The following is a 15,723-nucleotide window of genomic DNA, read 5'->3' as shown; positions in this document are numbered from 1 at the left end:
GAGATGAGGAAATGGACTCAACATCCTGTTCTCCGTGAATGTATAAAAGGTATAAAATCAAAGACTAAATGTGGTTATAAGGTTGTAGACCTATACTGAGCAGAGTTGGTGTAACAGAGTTTAGTTTAGTAGAAAAGGGACAAAATCATTAGACTGCTGACGGAAAAAGACACCTCATTCGTGTACTTATACTTTTTTGGCTCAGGAGAGAGCGGGTCGTCCACTAACCAGAAGGTCAGCGGTTCAATCCTAGTCTCCACTGTTCAATGTCCTTGAGTAAGTTCCTGAATCCAAACTGCCTCTGGTGGCTGTGTGGACAGTGAGTGTATGTGTGTATGATACAGAAAGTACATATACTGCATGAATGTGTGTGTGAATGGGTGAGTGGCAGAACTGTGAAGCATTTCACACCAAGCCTTGAAAACTGCTGTATAAATACAGACAATTTACTCAACTGGAGTATTTGTGTTACTTCATACTTCCACTTGACTAAATTTCAGGCAATTCTGAACAGTAATTTTCCCGTCACAAATATTTTGATAGCTATACTTACTAGTTATAATGGGTTTTTACATATAAATATTACAACTGTGGTAAACACTGACTTAAGTTAAAATACTGCACATGCAGGGGTCTAATAAATTTACTTTATATAAGTAGCCAATATATTTTGCTGCTAATTGCTATAGATTAGTTTAATTTCTTCTCTGTGGCATTTAAAGACTTTTACTCTTTGAACTGAAAGTGTTGCAAACAGCAGACAGAAATCACAAAAGCAGTTTTTATTGACATAACTGTAAATATATACACAAAGTGCATGACATGTGCGCACGCGACCATAACTGTCCAGACTCCGGAGAGTCTCATAAGTTCATGTTGACTCCAACGTGCAGGTGATGACCAGCAGCAACATCTGGACACGAGCAGACCAGCTGCGGAGTCCTTCCTCGGGTCTATGACAGCACGCAGCTGTTGTTCTTCCTCAGCGGGGGCCTCCTCTTCACTGCGGGCCGGGGCAGCGTGTCTCTGCGCCGGTTCAGCGCGGGGCTCAGCCGGTGCGGCATGTCCACCTGCTGCAGCAGCGCGCGGAACACCCCCACCGCGTTCCCACCTGTGCGCGCGGACGCCTCCACGAAGTTCGCGTCCCACTCCCCCTCCACCGTGGACATGACGTCGGCCGCCAGCAGCGCTCGCCCCTCGGCCTCGGTGAGGTCGGACTTGTTGCCCACCACGGTGATGGGCGCGCTCTTGCCGCCCCGCAGCTCCAGGATCTCGTCGCGGAGCCGGCGCACCTCCTGGAAGGAGGCCGGGTCGTCCACCGCGTACACCAGGGCGAAGGCGTCGCTGTGTCGGATGCAGAGCTCCCGCATGGCCGGGAAGGAGTAGCTGCCGCTGGTGTCCAGGATCTCCAGCCGCATCTTGGCGGAGTCCGCGGTGTCGTACTCCAGCACGTGGAGCTCCTCCACCGTGCGCAGGTACTTGTGCTCGAAGCGGTTGTGGAGGAAGCGGCGGATGAGCGCGCTCTTGCCGACCCCCGCTGCTCCGAGGAGCACCAGCCGCACCTTGTGGGGACGTCCTGATGGAGACATGTCGGTCTGATCTGAGTGTCCCGGAGCGAACAGCTGACCCCACCGAGAGTAAAGCACCTGCTGGCGGCGAACTGGACCCTGTGCGCTCCGCTGCAGCCACCACAGACTCCTGCTCTGCTCCAAGCATCCGTGCGTATTTATAGGCGGAGCGCGCACGCCCTCCACCAATAAGATCCTTATCTTTTGTACGTGGGGGAAAGCATGATTCAAGACATACACCCGGACAGGTTGACAACAGTCAGTCAACAAACACCTGCAGGGCGCACTGACACTGCAGCGTGGACATCTCACGCCTTTTCACTGGTATGTCAACAGTCATATAGTCATATAACAGAGCCATGGAACTCCAGCCTCTATAGAAACTGGGAAATTATAAGAACAGGCAAACAGTCATATTCCACAAATGTACTATTAGTAAGTGCATATTCAAGTGGTCACTGGGTCAACACATGATTTAACCTACTCCGTAAACAACAGGGAATGAAGCTACTTAAAGGCTATAGAAGTTTTATCAGCAACATTATTGAATTAAGTAACACTTGCTATAGATAGCAGAACGGCTGCTGTTTTTATATTAGTGCTTATTTTAAGTATCTGACCAGCCAGGCGAGTTTATCAGTGTTGCACATTGAATAATGCAAATGGAAAGCAACATTAAAATCAACAAATGAAAAATGGATTCACGACACGAATAAAGACTGTAATGGATTAAAAAGTACTCTAACCCTTACAGTTATACTTAAATATAGTACTTGAGTAAAAATACTTGGTTACAGTTCACCACCGCTAAAATTAAAACGTGGAAAATGTTTTATAAGATCCCCACGTGGTTTTATTATTGTGTTCCTTCCCAGGAACTCCGAGCCTGAAGTCTGCCAGTCATAAAGCGATGGTCATTCATGCACACACGCACACGCACACACACACACACACACACACAGCCAATACCCAGACACGTGCACTCATATTTACACCAGGTCTGAGTCATGGAAGGTCTCTCTCCCTCTCATCCTCCTACGACCACATGCTGTTTGCCACAAACACACACACACACATTGTGTTGCCTGCATGAGCGTGTGTCGCACACATCCTGTTATTAAAAACACCGGAATTGTGTTTGGAGGATCGGTGCAGTTTTGGTTTTGGTCAGATTGTTTCTAATCATGCATGAGTGGATTTAATCGTTTGGATAATTTGAACAGGGTTAATAATTATTTGCTGGCAGAGTGGACCACACCCACAGGGGGTTTCTGAACTCAGTGCAGTGGCAAAGTCAAACGGGCTGATAGCACTCATGAGCTTTAGAAGGGACTCTGGAGGCCTCAGGCAAAAGGGACCTGGGCCCCCCCCCAATGTCATTCCAGCCTTCAAATGACTCTTTTATCTCAAAATTATAAATCAAGTGCAAACTGTACGTGTATAAACTGTGTATAATAATGGACATAGACATGGATACCATGGGATTGACAGTTAATACCGTCCAATGGGTGCAGGTTAGATGTGCATGCATTCGCGCTCTCAGTGAGGCTCCACCCCTGTTCTTCCAAATATGGTTAATATTCAAAAAAACAAAATGGCGCTGGACAAAATGCCAAAAACACAGCGGTGGATATTACTCATGATCCCCGGCTTCCTGAATCAGAAGAGCGGCCGCTGTCACAAATCCACTAAGCTCTGTTTAGAATTCTTCATATTTTAAAAGTTTCCCGCTGAATATTGGAGATAAACACTGTTTTTTAGCGACTCCTAAGTCTATTCAACGTATCTACAGTTCACATTTACTCTTAAATTCCATGGTTCGCCTGATTCTGACACTTGAAGCCATGAATAAGTCAGTTCCATGCTTCCCACAGGAGATCGTATCCCCCTACTTTCGGTTTCACAATACCGAGATTGCGCTGGACAAAATGCTAAGCTAAAGCTAAAATAATCCCAGGCACATTTAGACGTTCTAGTCTCAAACCGAACCTCTCAAAATACGAAGCTTTTGGCAGAAAGATAGTAACATGGGGCCTGGTTCTGTTTTTCTTTGACAGCTCCAGTCTCCAGTACATAACCAATCAAAGAATTTAATATAACAAGCCGTTTCAAAATTTAGTCTGATTTGTCTCTGTTAGGGCTTGTAAATAACGCCCACTTTTCCCAGCAACTGATACAAGATTAAGAACAAACTCCCCCTGTCTGGCTGGACGTGGCCAATCGGTGGACAAACAGATAACGTGATAATTTGTCAATGTGCCCGTGCCTTTGTGTGCGTTCATTCGTTTGTTCTGTCTCGTATCTCTACCCTTGAAGAAGGTCAGTATTTCCTTTTTAATATCAGGGAGCAAATAAAACCGGAGCAAATTAAATATAGACCAAAGAAAAGCCACGACCCTGCTGATAAACTCACCACGGCTGCAACAGCACTTTCTTTGGATGCAAATATCCTGCAATAGCAGCATTTTATCAGAGTAACGACTTATCAGGCAACAGTTTGAGTTTGCTTTCTTCATATTTGATCTTTATCTCATTGTAATCTCTTGTTTTTTGGATTCTTGCTTCTCTTAAAGTTTGTGTTACTATCTCGCTTTTTAATCTCATTTAATCTCCTCTCTCACCGACTCATAACCCTTATCTCTCCTCTCTTATGCATTAACACAAAAGAAACCCTGCTCTTTTTCTCCTGGTCAACAAAAAAATATTTTTTTTACTACACAACTTCTCTTCTCATCTTCCACCTCATTCTCTGCTTTTTCTACTCAAATACAATATTCTTTTTTCTTGCAGGCAAAGAGTCCGTCATGTGTTTTCTCTTACGGATGATGTTGCACAAACAGGATAACAAAAAAAATGTGAGTTGAAGTATTATTGTATTAGCGTGAGCACAGTAGAAGCTTCAATCTTATTAGGGAGTATCACATGTCCGTGTTATCTTGAGCTTTCTATCTATTAAACCTTCCTTCTCTCACTTTGTAGTGTCAAAGACACTGCATCTTCAGTTATGTGGCTATTCTGACTTTGAGTATTACAATATTTATTATATTATTGATTTATGTGTGTCTGGTACTTAGACTGAATATCAAGTAGACAACACGTCTCCACTTTCCCCCACTATCCACAAATGGAGCAAAACAATATCCCAGATAGAAACGCCATCATTGCGTATATGGAGCTAGAGTCTGTGCAGTAGTGATCAGGGGTGGAGCCGTGGTAGTGACGTCCAATACATTTGCTCGACCAATCACGAGTCAGTCTTAGCTGTCAATCAGGACTTTTCAGTCTGTATTTATAGCATCGAACTAATTAAAACCAAATTTACTAGAAAAAGCAGAAACCATCTTGGAGAAAAATTATATGACGTGTTTTTTTTTTTTAGTTTGGTAGATGTCCCAACTACTAACATGGAGGAGGTTGGGTTTATGGCCTATACTACAGCCAGCCACCAGGAGGTGATAGAGACACTTTGGCTTCACATTGTTTAGAGAAATCATGTCGTTCATCTTTATAAACAGTCTATGGTCTGTTACATCTCCAAAGTCTCATCCTCCCATCCCTGCCAGCACCTGTTACCATGGCAACGTGCAGAGATCTCACAGTGGAGGATGTCAGTTGCTCTGTTCATGTCTGTGTTAGTATCAGAACATGAGAGTGACTGAGGGCTGAGTTTCCTCTGCAGCAGGATGTAGGTTACCTCCCTCTTCCCTCGCACAGTTGGAATCTCAAGGGGACGTGGTTCAGGAGCTTTCGTCCTTCTCCCACACACAGCAGCAGAAATAGTCACAAAGGATTTTTTTTATCATCAGCACAAGATGGTTGCCACATTGGAATGATTGTATATCAGACTTTGGATACACTGACTGAATGATAAGGATAATTTCATTGTTGACTATGGCCTTTTTATTAACTGGCAGTAAGAGAATATACTTTTATACCTCCATTTACTGTCTTTTCTCCTAAATGTTTTAAATATTATTTTTATTTATTGCATTTCTACTGAATTTTGTTATTGTATGTTTTAGTTATTTATACTTATTTAATTGTAATTTGCACTATTTTATTCAGTATCACCATTTTCTCCAACAACAGAATAGCTTTTACTTTAAGTTCTATGAGATTGTTTAAATGGTCCCTGATATAATTCAATAAAAAAAGGAGTTCAAAAAAGAAACTATAGGTTTGAGCCTTTAAACAACTATAATTATGTTGGCTTTTATTACAGAGACTGATAGAAACGTCATAAGCTTTGCAGGTCAATTTTTGGACCAATAAAAACTTTGACCTGATGATGGCGCTAGATGAAACGTTAAGGGATCAACCAAGCTACTACAGTTCAGTCACTTTGCCATGTCCTTTACTGAAGGGACCATTTTAGTTTTTTAGTCTTTTAGTTGTTGAGATATTTGTTTTCTTTCACTGAGTAAAGTTTAAAGTTAATAGTTTTGTGCACTCCAGTACACAGAGGTTCATGAACTTGTGTTTGTGTTGCCCACAGCTTTGAAATATGACATAACTAGAAACAGGAGCTCCTGTTACAGAAAACTGTAAGATTTCAGAATGTTGTGTATCCAGCGAGTTAATATCCATATATATATATATATATATATATATGTTGACAAAAAAGAGAAGGCTCCACTGTTAAGAGGTAAAACTTTATTGGGGTTTTGTAAGAACATGGAAAAGAAAAGACTGAAATGCTCAATGGAAGGCACGGCCACAATCACAGCCAGAGAGACCACTGAGTGTCATTGTGTTTACAGACCAGCAGCAGCATCCAATCTAAGGCAGACAACCACACCAGACATGTGCTTTTAACTTCTTTCAAACGGACACGACAGTATTGTGCAGACCTTGAGTCAGGCGACTGTATTTTGGTGCTTTTGGAGTGTGCAGTAACGAGGCCCTATCCAACACCTCCTTTTCATCTTCTTCCTCCCATCGAAGCTAAATATGTTTCAAAGATCCTTTAACTCGTCCTCTCATTTCATTTCTTTCCTCCAGACACATAGGTAAAAAGCATAGAGTCATATGAGGAACCAGGAAGACCTGAGTAGATCTGGTCTTGGAGGCAAACCTCTGACCTGAAGCTTTTTAAACACATGTCCACCTGTGCTTTGAAGACGGAGGGAGGAAAGCTGGATCGTGCACATGCGGAAACCATTTTAGATCCACCTGCCATTTCTCTTCTTACAGACTCAAGACACTTTTCATGGTTACTATGTTTTTGAAGCATCTAGCGACAAAGAAAGCATTATATACAGCGGAAACACTGTCACCAGTTACATCCCTCTATCTGATGTGCGTTATGCATTATAGTTTAAAAGAGAGCAGGAGATGGAAGCAGCGTAAAGCAGCCAGCAGCACATTCAACACGAGAAGGTTAGATATTGTGAATTATGAGTTATAGCATTCTCCACCAGTAGTTACCACAGATAGGCACAAATAATGACAGTGATCGTAGTGAAATTCATCAGGTACAGTTTTTGTGTCTATTTGACTGGAGTTGAGACAATTAATGTGCAACCACACCATGATTCGTTTATCAAACACGTCAGAACAAGCAAGAAATATTCAATCCAAATCTCCGGTAAAAAGCCCAGTAAGAAGAGACCAATGTTTAGGAAAGAGAAAAATAAAAAATAGGCAACGACTTCCAGTTTATCAGCTCCAGTTTCAACCACACGTTCATCCAGACCAATTCACAATTACACACATACAAAAAAAACAAAAAAACAGCTACCTACAGTATCGATCAATTTGAAGCATTGTCGTGTGAGATAGTGGAAGTCTGGGCTGGGCTTTCTCAGTACTCCCAGAGGGTGGCGCTGTCCAGGGAGTCCACGCTGGCCTTCAGCCCCCCAGCGTGGTCTCCTTTCAGGTACTTCCCCCCCAGCACGCGGATGGCCATCTTGTTGAGGTCGCAGAACTCAAACAGGAACTGGACAGGTGTGGAGCTGCTGCACGCCACCGCCGTGTCGTCTCCAACGCACCAGTACTTCCCCTGAGAGTCTGGACAAACAACACACACTTAGAGAAGCCTGACTCACACAGCGCTGCGTGATGTCTGCATAATCACACGTTAAAACTCAGATGGTTATGAAAATGCTGCTGAACGTGGTTTCAACCCAGGAGAAGGTTGTTGGTGATGGTCGCTTGCAAAAACCAGAGCTAGATCTTTAATGCAGACTGGATGCTAGTGTCTCACTTTCAAAACATTTGAGTAGAAGTAATGAAGTGATAGAAATGAAAGCAACTCTTCATTCAGTCTCGGTGAGTAAAGGAAGGATGCAGGACTCGTAATGTTCCCTCAGGATTTAACCTAAACGGTTGATAATGCAAACATTGGCTATGTAGCAAAAGCAAAAACTTACTTACAGCCCCTTTTATAGATAATATTGATTCACTGTTCAGGTGCAGGTTGAACTACTTACCGAAATAACCGACATGAGCAAGATTAAGTCGGTGAGAGGTTATAAATGTTGGTTTCAATACACTTTCAGGTCAATTTCCGATTGTGTAGGATCAAAAGAAGATTCCTCTATTTGGCCCAATTTAAAGGATCAAAGACAACACTGAGGTACGGAAGCGTATTGAAGTCACTTGAGAGAAAAAAATCTGCTTTTTTTAAATGAAAATTATTTCATTAATTCAGAAAAACTGGGCTGTTTTCATGCAGACATGTGAATACCACGTCAGCTCTACCCACCTTTAAGGGAGTACGCTCCGTTGTGGAACTCCAGCTGGAAAACATCGTAGGAGGCGCGGTTAGAGTCCAGCGTCGCCATTCCGGCTTTACGGGCCCCGATAAAACCGTGCTCCCCACGGAGGACGATGATCGGCCGGTTGATCAGTTTCATCAGGAACTGTTCGGCTTCAGCTGAAGAGACAAACTGAGACGTGTTAATCTTACGTTTCCCAAAAGGCCGAAGACACGCAAGACATTTGTAATTAGTTTCTTTCCTCTTCTGCTGGTTTTTCAGTTCAGAAGAAGTGTCACTGACCTGCGTTGTCGATAGAAGCAGACAGCTGCCCGTTCCTCTTGGCGATCACATACTTGCCGTTAGCCGCACGCACACACACGCGACCATCACGCCACTCCAGTTCAAAGAAGCTGTTGGCTGATCTGTGAAACAAACATGAACAGTCAGTGAGGGATGGTTATGTGTGAACTAGAGTGTGTGATGCACAACACGTGTGTGTGTGTGTTTACTTGGTGGAGGCAGTGCACTGCAGTCCTCCTGTCGCCGTCAGTGTCCAGTATTTCCCAGAAGCGGATCTGAAGGCGCACTTCCTGTCCTCACGGCTCATCTCCAACTGGAAGACTTCCTGGTCCCCTTCCTCGTCCTGATTGGCTGACAGGTCCATGCCTAGAAAAGTGGGACAATCTGCTGTCAGCTCTCATTTGTCTCTGGAGGTTGTCGTCCTTGCCTGAAACGCTCCAACCCTTTAACTCGTGAAGTCCCTCCGATCGACTCTTAAAGGGACAGGGCGTCTGACCTCTCTGTGTCCAGCTGTTAAAGGTGGGTCCACACTGATATGTTGTGTGATCGCACCCACACAGGGGAAGTGTGGATACTGAACGAGCCGAGGTCAGAGGAACAAACGAGCACGATGGAGTCTGAGTGAGGAAATATGTGTGTTGCATTGATTAGTCAAAAAACGCTGACCAGAACGCTGCAGTGCATTCTGGTCTGAGAAGGACACGGTGGAGAATTTCATATTCCTGCTTCTTCTGTGCTGAATTCCCAAAGCGTCACACTTGAGACTTTTCATTGCATTTCAACAGACTGTAAATTCCAAAAAGTAAGGACTGTAGTGAGGACTTTAAAGTCTTCAAACTTGATTTATAGGTACAAATGTGGAACATAAATAACGAATTACAGGCTAGTTTTTCATAGCCACACATTTCAAATACTGAATCATTACGCCTAATAAATGTTAAATGGACTTTATACAACTATCAAGTCGACCACTCAAAGCACTTTACACCACAAGCCACATTCACGGATTCACATTCATACAGCGTCTTAAACTACACGTACACGCACCTCTAACAGAGTGTGAGGCGTGTGAAGGATTGTGTGTCTTGCGGACTGGAGGAGCGGGGATCGAGCCACCGACCTTCGGGTTAGTAAACGACCCACTTTACCACCTAAGTTGCCTTCAATCAGCCACCTGGTATCAATGATGTGAGCAGTATTCATTTTTTTGGCTGCTTAAGAGCAGTTTAATAAGCTGGAAACACTTCACTGACATATTATTAAATAAAGTTGATATAATAATGATAATAATTTAGTCATCCAGTGAACATTAGCGTTCATTCTGTCCCAGTAATGAGTCTATCTCCAAATCTCTCCTCACCACGAAGTTGCTACTGTAAAGTGGGGTTATGAAGCATTTATTTTTGCTGACAGCAGCTGATGCGGATGCAGGAAAATAAGTTGATGAGAGAAGTGAAATGAAAGAGTAATGTTGTGGACTACAAAACCCCAAAAAGAGCTTAAAGACACTAAAGTCTGCTGTGGAGCTGAGGGGATAATTCACCAAGAGTATGAATTGTTGTTAATAATGATTGAATGAATGAATGATTGTTATATTAATATGTGAATTAAAAGGAAAACTCTGAAACTCTTGCACCTGGACCTGGAATCAGAAGAATCACACACACAACGGCCAATATTTTGGCGTAGAAAGCAGACAACCGAGCCAAGATTCCGTCTTCTGGTCACCGTCCACTTTCCGAATATTTTCTTTTATCACACAAGTCGAACGTTTCTCCACATTTCGTTCAATGTGTTCCGCCATCGTTTGCTCTTTGTGTTTAACTGCAGGTAACCAAAGCCTGCTCGAACGCGATCGGTCAAACTAGAAATGGAAACCAGAAAACCTCTGCCCTCAAAATCTTCTCGTTCACAAACAGATTCTGTTTATAGCGATTAGTCGTAAATCTGTGAATTTCGTCACCACAGAATTAAGAAATAATGTTCTTGCTCTTTAATAGAGAATGGGCGTTGGCCACGTTTGACACCAAAATCTAATTTTGCCATGAAAATGCCTGTGCATGACAAGAGGGATCTTTCTGTCCTGTTTTGGTTTTGCAGGATTAAAACGTGAAAACCACAGTTTGTCTTTTGGAAAGAGAGAAAAATTGTGAAGGTACAACACTCTCTCTACAGCCTGTAACACGTGTGTTACCATCACGGTAGCAATAAAGGAGCAGGTCACAGGTCACCGCCCCCAGACACTGAGAGACTATCTCCCTTCTTCCACAGTCCATCTCTCGTGGAATGCTCACACACACACACACACACACACACACACACACACACACACACACACACACACACACACACACACACACACACACACACACACACACACACACACACACACACACACGTCTCCATGACTTCAAAGGACATTACTTTTGATCTTTTTTCTGGAGACTCACTCCCTTAACCTAAACCTAAAGTTAACTTAAACCTAAAAGCACGTCTTCACCTTAAAATATAATGACCCACGTCCACGATATGGGGACTTGCTTTTCGTCCCTATGAGGAGGACAAGTCCCCATAATGTGACTGTGTTAGGTCCCCACAACGTGAGTAATACTTGGAGCGCACACAATTGAAAGCATTTTGATTGCATGATTAAAATACTGCCAATGATCAGTGGCAGCACCGAATGAGAGCGAGCGGCGTTAAGACAAAGAGGTTGCATGTGGCACGAAAGACCCACATTCCGCAGGACTGCCTGAGTCACACCTCCCTCTCTGTGGCCTGCTTTCTCTTCTTTTCCTCTCCTCCATTGTGTCCCCGTTCTGTTCTGTTCCTCAACAAATCCCTCCTCGTTCTCTGTCCTTTCCAAGTCTATTCTGAGGTAAAGAATGATGGATAACTGCAGACTGGGAGCTGACCCTGAACCAGCAGCCACAATGCAGGGGTAGAATTACTGCAGTAGAAGAAAAAATGTTAGGCAAGGCACAGGCTGCATGGGCCCGAGAGGAGGGAGGGAGAAAGTGAGAGCATGGTAATGAAAAACACATGGTGTGTGGGGGAAATGAAGAAGCCTCTGATTCCACACACACACAAACACACACACACACACACACACACACACTCTCTCTCTCTCACACACACCAAAAACCATGCAACAGCTGCTTGTGGTGTGGGCCCAGTTATGCAGTGACTTCATCAGCATGGTTAAATGGTGAAATATGATTTCTGTCCTCATGTGTATGTGAGTCTGAGAGAGATAGACAGTGTGTGTGTGGGGGGGGAGAGAGAGAGAGACAGTGCACATGTGTCTGTGTGTGTGAGAGAGAGAGAGACAGTGTACGTGTGTGTCTGTGTGTTTGTGTATGCGTATCTCTCTATAGCTATGAGGGCCAATATTGTATATTCAACACCATCATTGTGAGGACATTTAGATTGTATAGGGACATTTTGGCCCCATTTCAGACATTTGGTCCTCACAAATTCAAAGGGTTGTTTGAGGGTTAAGACTTGGTTTTAAGGATAGTGTTATAGGTGTGTGTGTGTGTGTGTCCGCGCGCACGGCCTCACCTTGCCTCGTGGACACGTTCCTCTCGTTGCCTGCAGTGAGCACGACCTGCGCGTGGCTGCGCTCCAGGCCGAACAGCTCGTCCTTCCCGACGCGGCCGCTCTTCCCGGACTTCATCGTGCCGGTGGGGCCCCCGGGGGCCAGGTAGCGCCCGTTGCAGTCGCGGAACGCCACTTTCCCGGAGCGGAACTCCAGCACGTAGCCGGTGTCCTTGTCCGTCTTGGTGGCCAAGGTGCCGTCATTGCGCAGGAAGCGGTTGTCGGAGGTCTCCAGGTGGTAGCGCTGGTCCCGGTACACCAGGGTCACCAGGGAGTCCACCCCCCAGGGCACGTCCCGGTTGATGGACACCTCCTGCCCCTGCACGCTCAGGTGGGCGAAGCGCTTGCGCGCCAGGCTGTACAGGTTGACCTGCGGGTGCACGGCCAGGTGCACGCTCCATCGCTCCGCCGGCGACGCCGTCTGCGCGAAGCACGTGATGCGGTCCTCGCTGCCGCCGAGGAAGCGGCCGTGCGGCTCCGACTGCAGCGACCACCGCCCGTCCTCGTGCGCGGTCACCACGAAGCGGCAGTCCCGGCCGCGCGTCTCGCTGTCCGCGGTGACGTTGCCGTCTTTGTCCGTGGCGAGGTAGCGGCCCAGGTGGGAGAGGAGGAACACCGCGCTGCCGTCCTCCCCGGTCTGCTCCAGGGTCCACGTCTGCTTCTTCTTCAGGCTGCCGGCCGACGCGTTGACCTTGAAGCCGAAGGTCTCCGCCGTCAGGTACTTGCCGCCGCAGTTGACGAGCCCCAGAGGGATCCGCAGCACGTCCCCGTCTGACATGATGGTGCGAGGAGGAGGAAAGAGGAGAAGATGCTGCGCTGGAGGAGGAGGACGGAGAGAGTGGATGGATGAGGGGGCGTCTGTGGGAGGGACAGAGAGAGAGGGGGGAGAGAGAGGGCTGTGCTGACTGATGATGAGTGTCCCCTGGCTGAAAACACACACTGCCCCTCTCAGCACACACCCCAGATACAAGCAGAGGAGCTGCAGGGAGATTACTGCAATTTACTCAAATTACCCTGCAAACCCCATCATAGACCCACACACATCTAAACCACACTGATCCAAACTGTAATTCGTCACTAATTTCCCCCAAAACTTTCCGTCCCCCCTAATTGTGCTCAGCCTCACTTCCACATGGATGGAGCCATTCACCATCTGACAGACCACTGCTTGTCTGCAGGGCCCTGCGTGTGCTGGAGCTGCTTATGAAACGCAGATGGGAAGGAACATCTATCTGGTCCAAGGTGGATTATATCTGTCCATGCTTTCCAACATGCACACCACTCCAGACATTTTCCAGAAATATTTAAAAGGGGTTGTATGTGAGAAAGCAAATGGCCGAGTCAGTTGCTTCCGGATATTCTCCAGAACTTTTCCTGCCATGCAGCCCCCAAGAAAAGTGTCCTGAAAAATTCAGAGAGCGAGTGGCTGTGTTGATCACGTTTCTAACACAAGGCGGACGAGCAACTGGAAGAATGTAATTATCTCAGAATGAAAAAAGAGGAGTCATACACGTAGAAGACGTAAAGGCTGCTTTCAGACATGTACTGAACTCTGGAGATTCTCCGGAGTTCCTCTGGAGGAGGTGTATGGACGCAAATGTCCGAGTGAGAGCCTCCGGAGAAAAGTCCGGAAGTCGATGTGACCCAATTCTCCACAGGACATGTCTGAAAACGGCTAAAGATGTCAACTTGGAAAGACAAAGAGATTCAAGAGCGGTGACAAGGGCCGACACAGGTGTTGATGTGCTGTAAACAAAACCACACGATTTCCGCAGTGGTATTTATATGTCATGTCCTGCTTCCTATACCCAAGCACCGCCCCTCGCCTGGATGTTCTGGACATTTTCCTGTTGCTGTGAACTCATCTGACCTTCTGCTGCATGGACGTGCAAACTCTGGAAAACCTTCTGCACATTTTTGAGAGTTCATGTCTAAAAACAGCTTATGTATCTTTAGTGAGGGGGTACGATCTCCTGTGAGAGGCATAGTTTAAAAGTAATGCTGAATAGATCAGTTAAAAAGAATTGGAAGTCATTAAAAACCAGTGTTTACCTCCAATGTTTAGTAAGAAAACTTAGTTAGTTTGGTGGATTTGTTACAGCAGCTGCTCTTCTGGCTCAGGAAGCCGGGGATCATGGGTAATATCCACCGTTAAGTTGTGTTTCAGTTCAGTGAGTGGGACGACGCAGTCAGAGCTCAACACACATGGATAGGCTTTGTTTTTTCTCTCAACAAAAACCATATTGCATGGACTCAGTAAAAGTTGTTGCTTTAACCATTTGTACAAACAGTTTGGTTCAGGTCCTTTTCAGTTTCAAGACGACAACGCCTTCGTCCACAAAGACACAGTTTGGTGTGGAGGAACTCGACCGGCCCGGATGAATCAGAAAATACAGAAATACAACTGTCTAACCCCTCCCCGCTGCAGACAGCGAGCCTCTTGTCTGTTCCTCTCTCCCCTCGCTGCCTTCAGTCGCCCCTGGTGACATCTTGTCATGTGTGCTGCAGGGTGAGAGGTCATGTCTGTTGATGATGTTCCCTCCCCAACCCCCTGTTTTCTCTCTTTCTCTCTTTCTCTCACACACAACCTCCTCACAGTATGATGCAACATGTGCATAACATCAAGTGATAAAACTCTGCTGGAGGTGCTGCTGTGAGCGGCAAACTAAAGAACATGTGTTTTTGGAACGCAGCCGTGGAAATCACACCGTCCAAACTCCAAAGTGTGGATTTCTGTTTTCAGCCTCACTTGTTTCCTGCTGACCTCCCTCTCTTCCTTGTGATTCCACCCGTTTCCACTCTGCTGCTCTGGTCTGCCCTCTTCCGTCTTCCTCCCCCGGGCTCCGTCGTGACTCGTCCACCTTTATTTATACTGGACAGACCGTTGACGGGCGTGTGTGCTTATCTTTTCCTCACGCCTATAATATCATAACACCAGCGGGGCAATGAAAACCCTGTGAGAAGCCACTTCATCCGTTCACGTCCATATTTGAACTGGTTTGTTTCTCCTCCTGCAGCCGTCTAAACATGAATTGTGTAAATAAATATATGACATAGAGCCTTTGCCGTGAGGGCTTATCTTCTTAAGACACATCTTTATGAAAGATCTTTTATCATGTGATGTTTATTGCTTTTATTATCTGTATTTTTATTAGTAGTAATTTTATTCAGATTGTTGTGAGTTTCATACTTGTATTGAAAAGTGCTATACAAATAAAGTTATTATTATTCTTCTAAGTTTTTAAGAGTGTTTTGTCCTACAAGCTTCATCTGTTTCAGACAAACTGTTGCCTTCTGTTCCCTCCACACCTTCCTTGATTTTGTCAAACTGTAAAAAACAAACAGGACGGTCGGATGTAACTTGAAGAAACACACACTGTCTTCTTCCTGTTTTTTCGTTAGAGGAAAACATGCACTGAAGCCGGAAAGACAGCAAAGGTCACTGCTGGCTGATTTGCATAAGTTTGCATGTGCATCAACATTGTGTCAATATTCATGGCAACTACTGACCTGGATATCCTGGAGGATATGTGAGGCTTTGTGTGCTGATGTGC

General features: G+C 45.3%; 2 protein-coding genes across 2 annotated transcripts; both read right to left on the bottom strand.

The window, feature by feature from the left end:
- Window positions 1-767: 767 nt before the first annotated feature.
- rasd3 (RASD family member 3) lies at window positions 768-3,636 on the bottom strand. The gene has a single exon (XM_035179931.2). The coding sequence runs from the start codon at window positions 1,587-1,589 to the stop codon at window positions 954-956; it is 636 nt and encodes a 211-aa protein (XP_035035822.2). The 5' UTR covers window positions 1,590-3,636; the 3' UTR covers window positions 768-953.
- A 2,570-nt stretch (window positions 3,637-6,206) lies between these two features.
- LOC118122939 (fascin) lies at window positions 6,207-13,205 on the bottom strand. Its single transcript, XM_035179919.2, has 5 exons — window positions 12,134-13,205; window positions 8,779-8,935; window positions 8,570-8,691; window positions 8,275-8,445; window positions 6,207-7,577 (listed from the first exon to the last, which is right to left on the bottom strand). Exons 1-5 carry the CDS (start codon window positions 12,945-12,947, stop codon window positions 7,372-7,374), a joined length of 1,470 nt encoding a protein of 489 aa, XP_035035810.1. The 5' UTR covers window positions 12,948-13,205; the 3' UTR covers window positions 6,207-7,371.
- Window positions 13,206-15,723: the final 2,518 nt, after the last annotated feature.

This window comes from Hippoglossus stenolepis, chromosome 2 (assembly GCF_022539355.2).
Source record: "Hippoglossus stenolepis isolate QCI-W04-F060 chromosome 2, HSTE1.2, whole genome shotgun sequence".
In the NCBI taxonomy this organism is placed as follows: domain Eukaryota; kingdom Metazoa; phylum Chordata; class Actinopteri; order Pleuronectiformes; family Pleuronectidae; genus Hippoglossus; species Hippoglossus stenolepis.
This window is presented reverse-complemented; position numbering and strand designations above follow the sequence as displayed.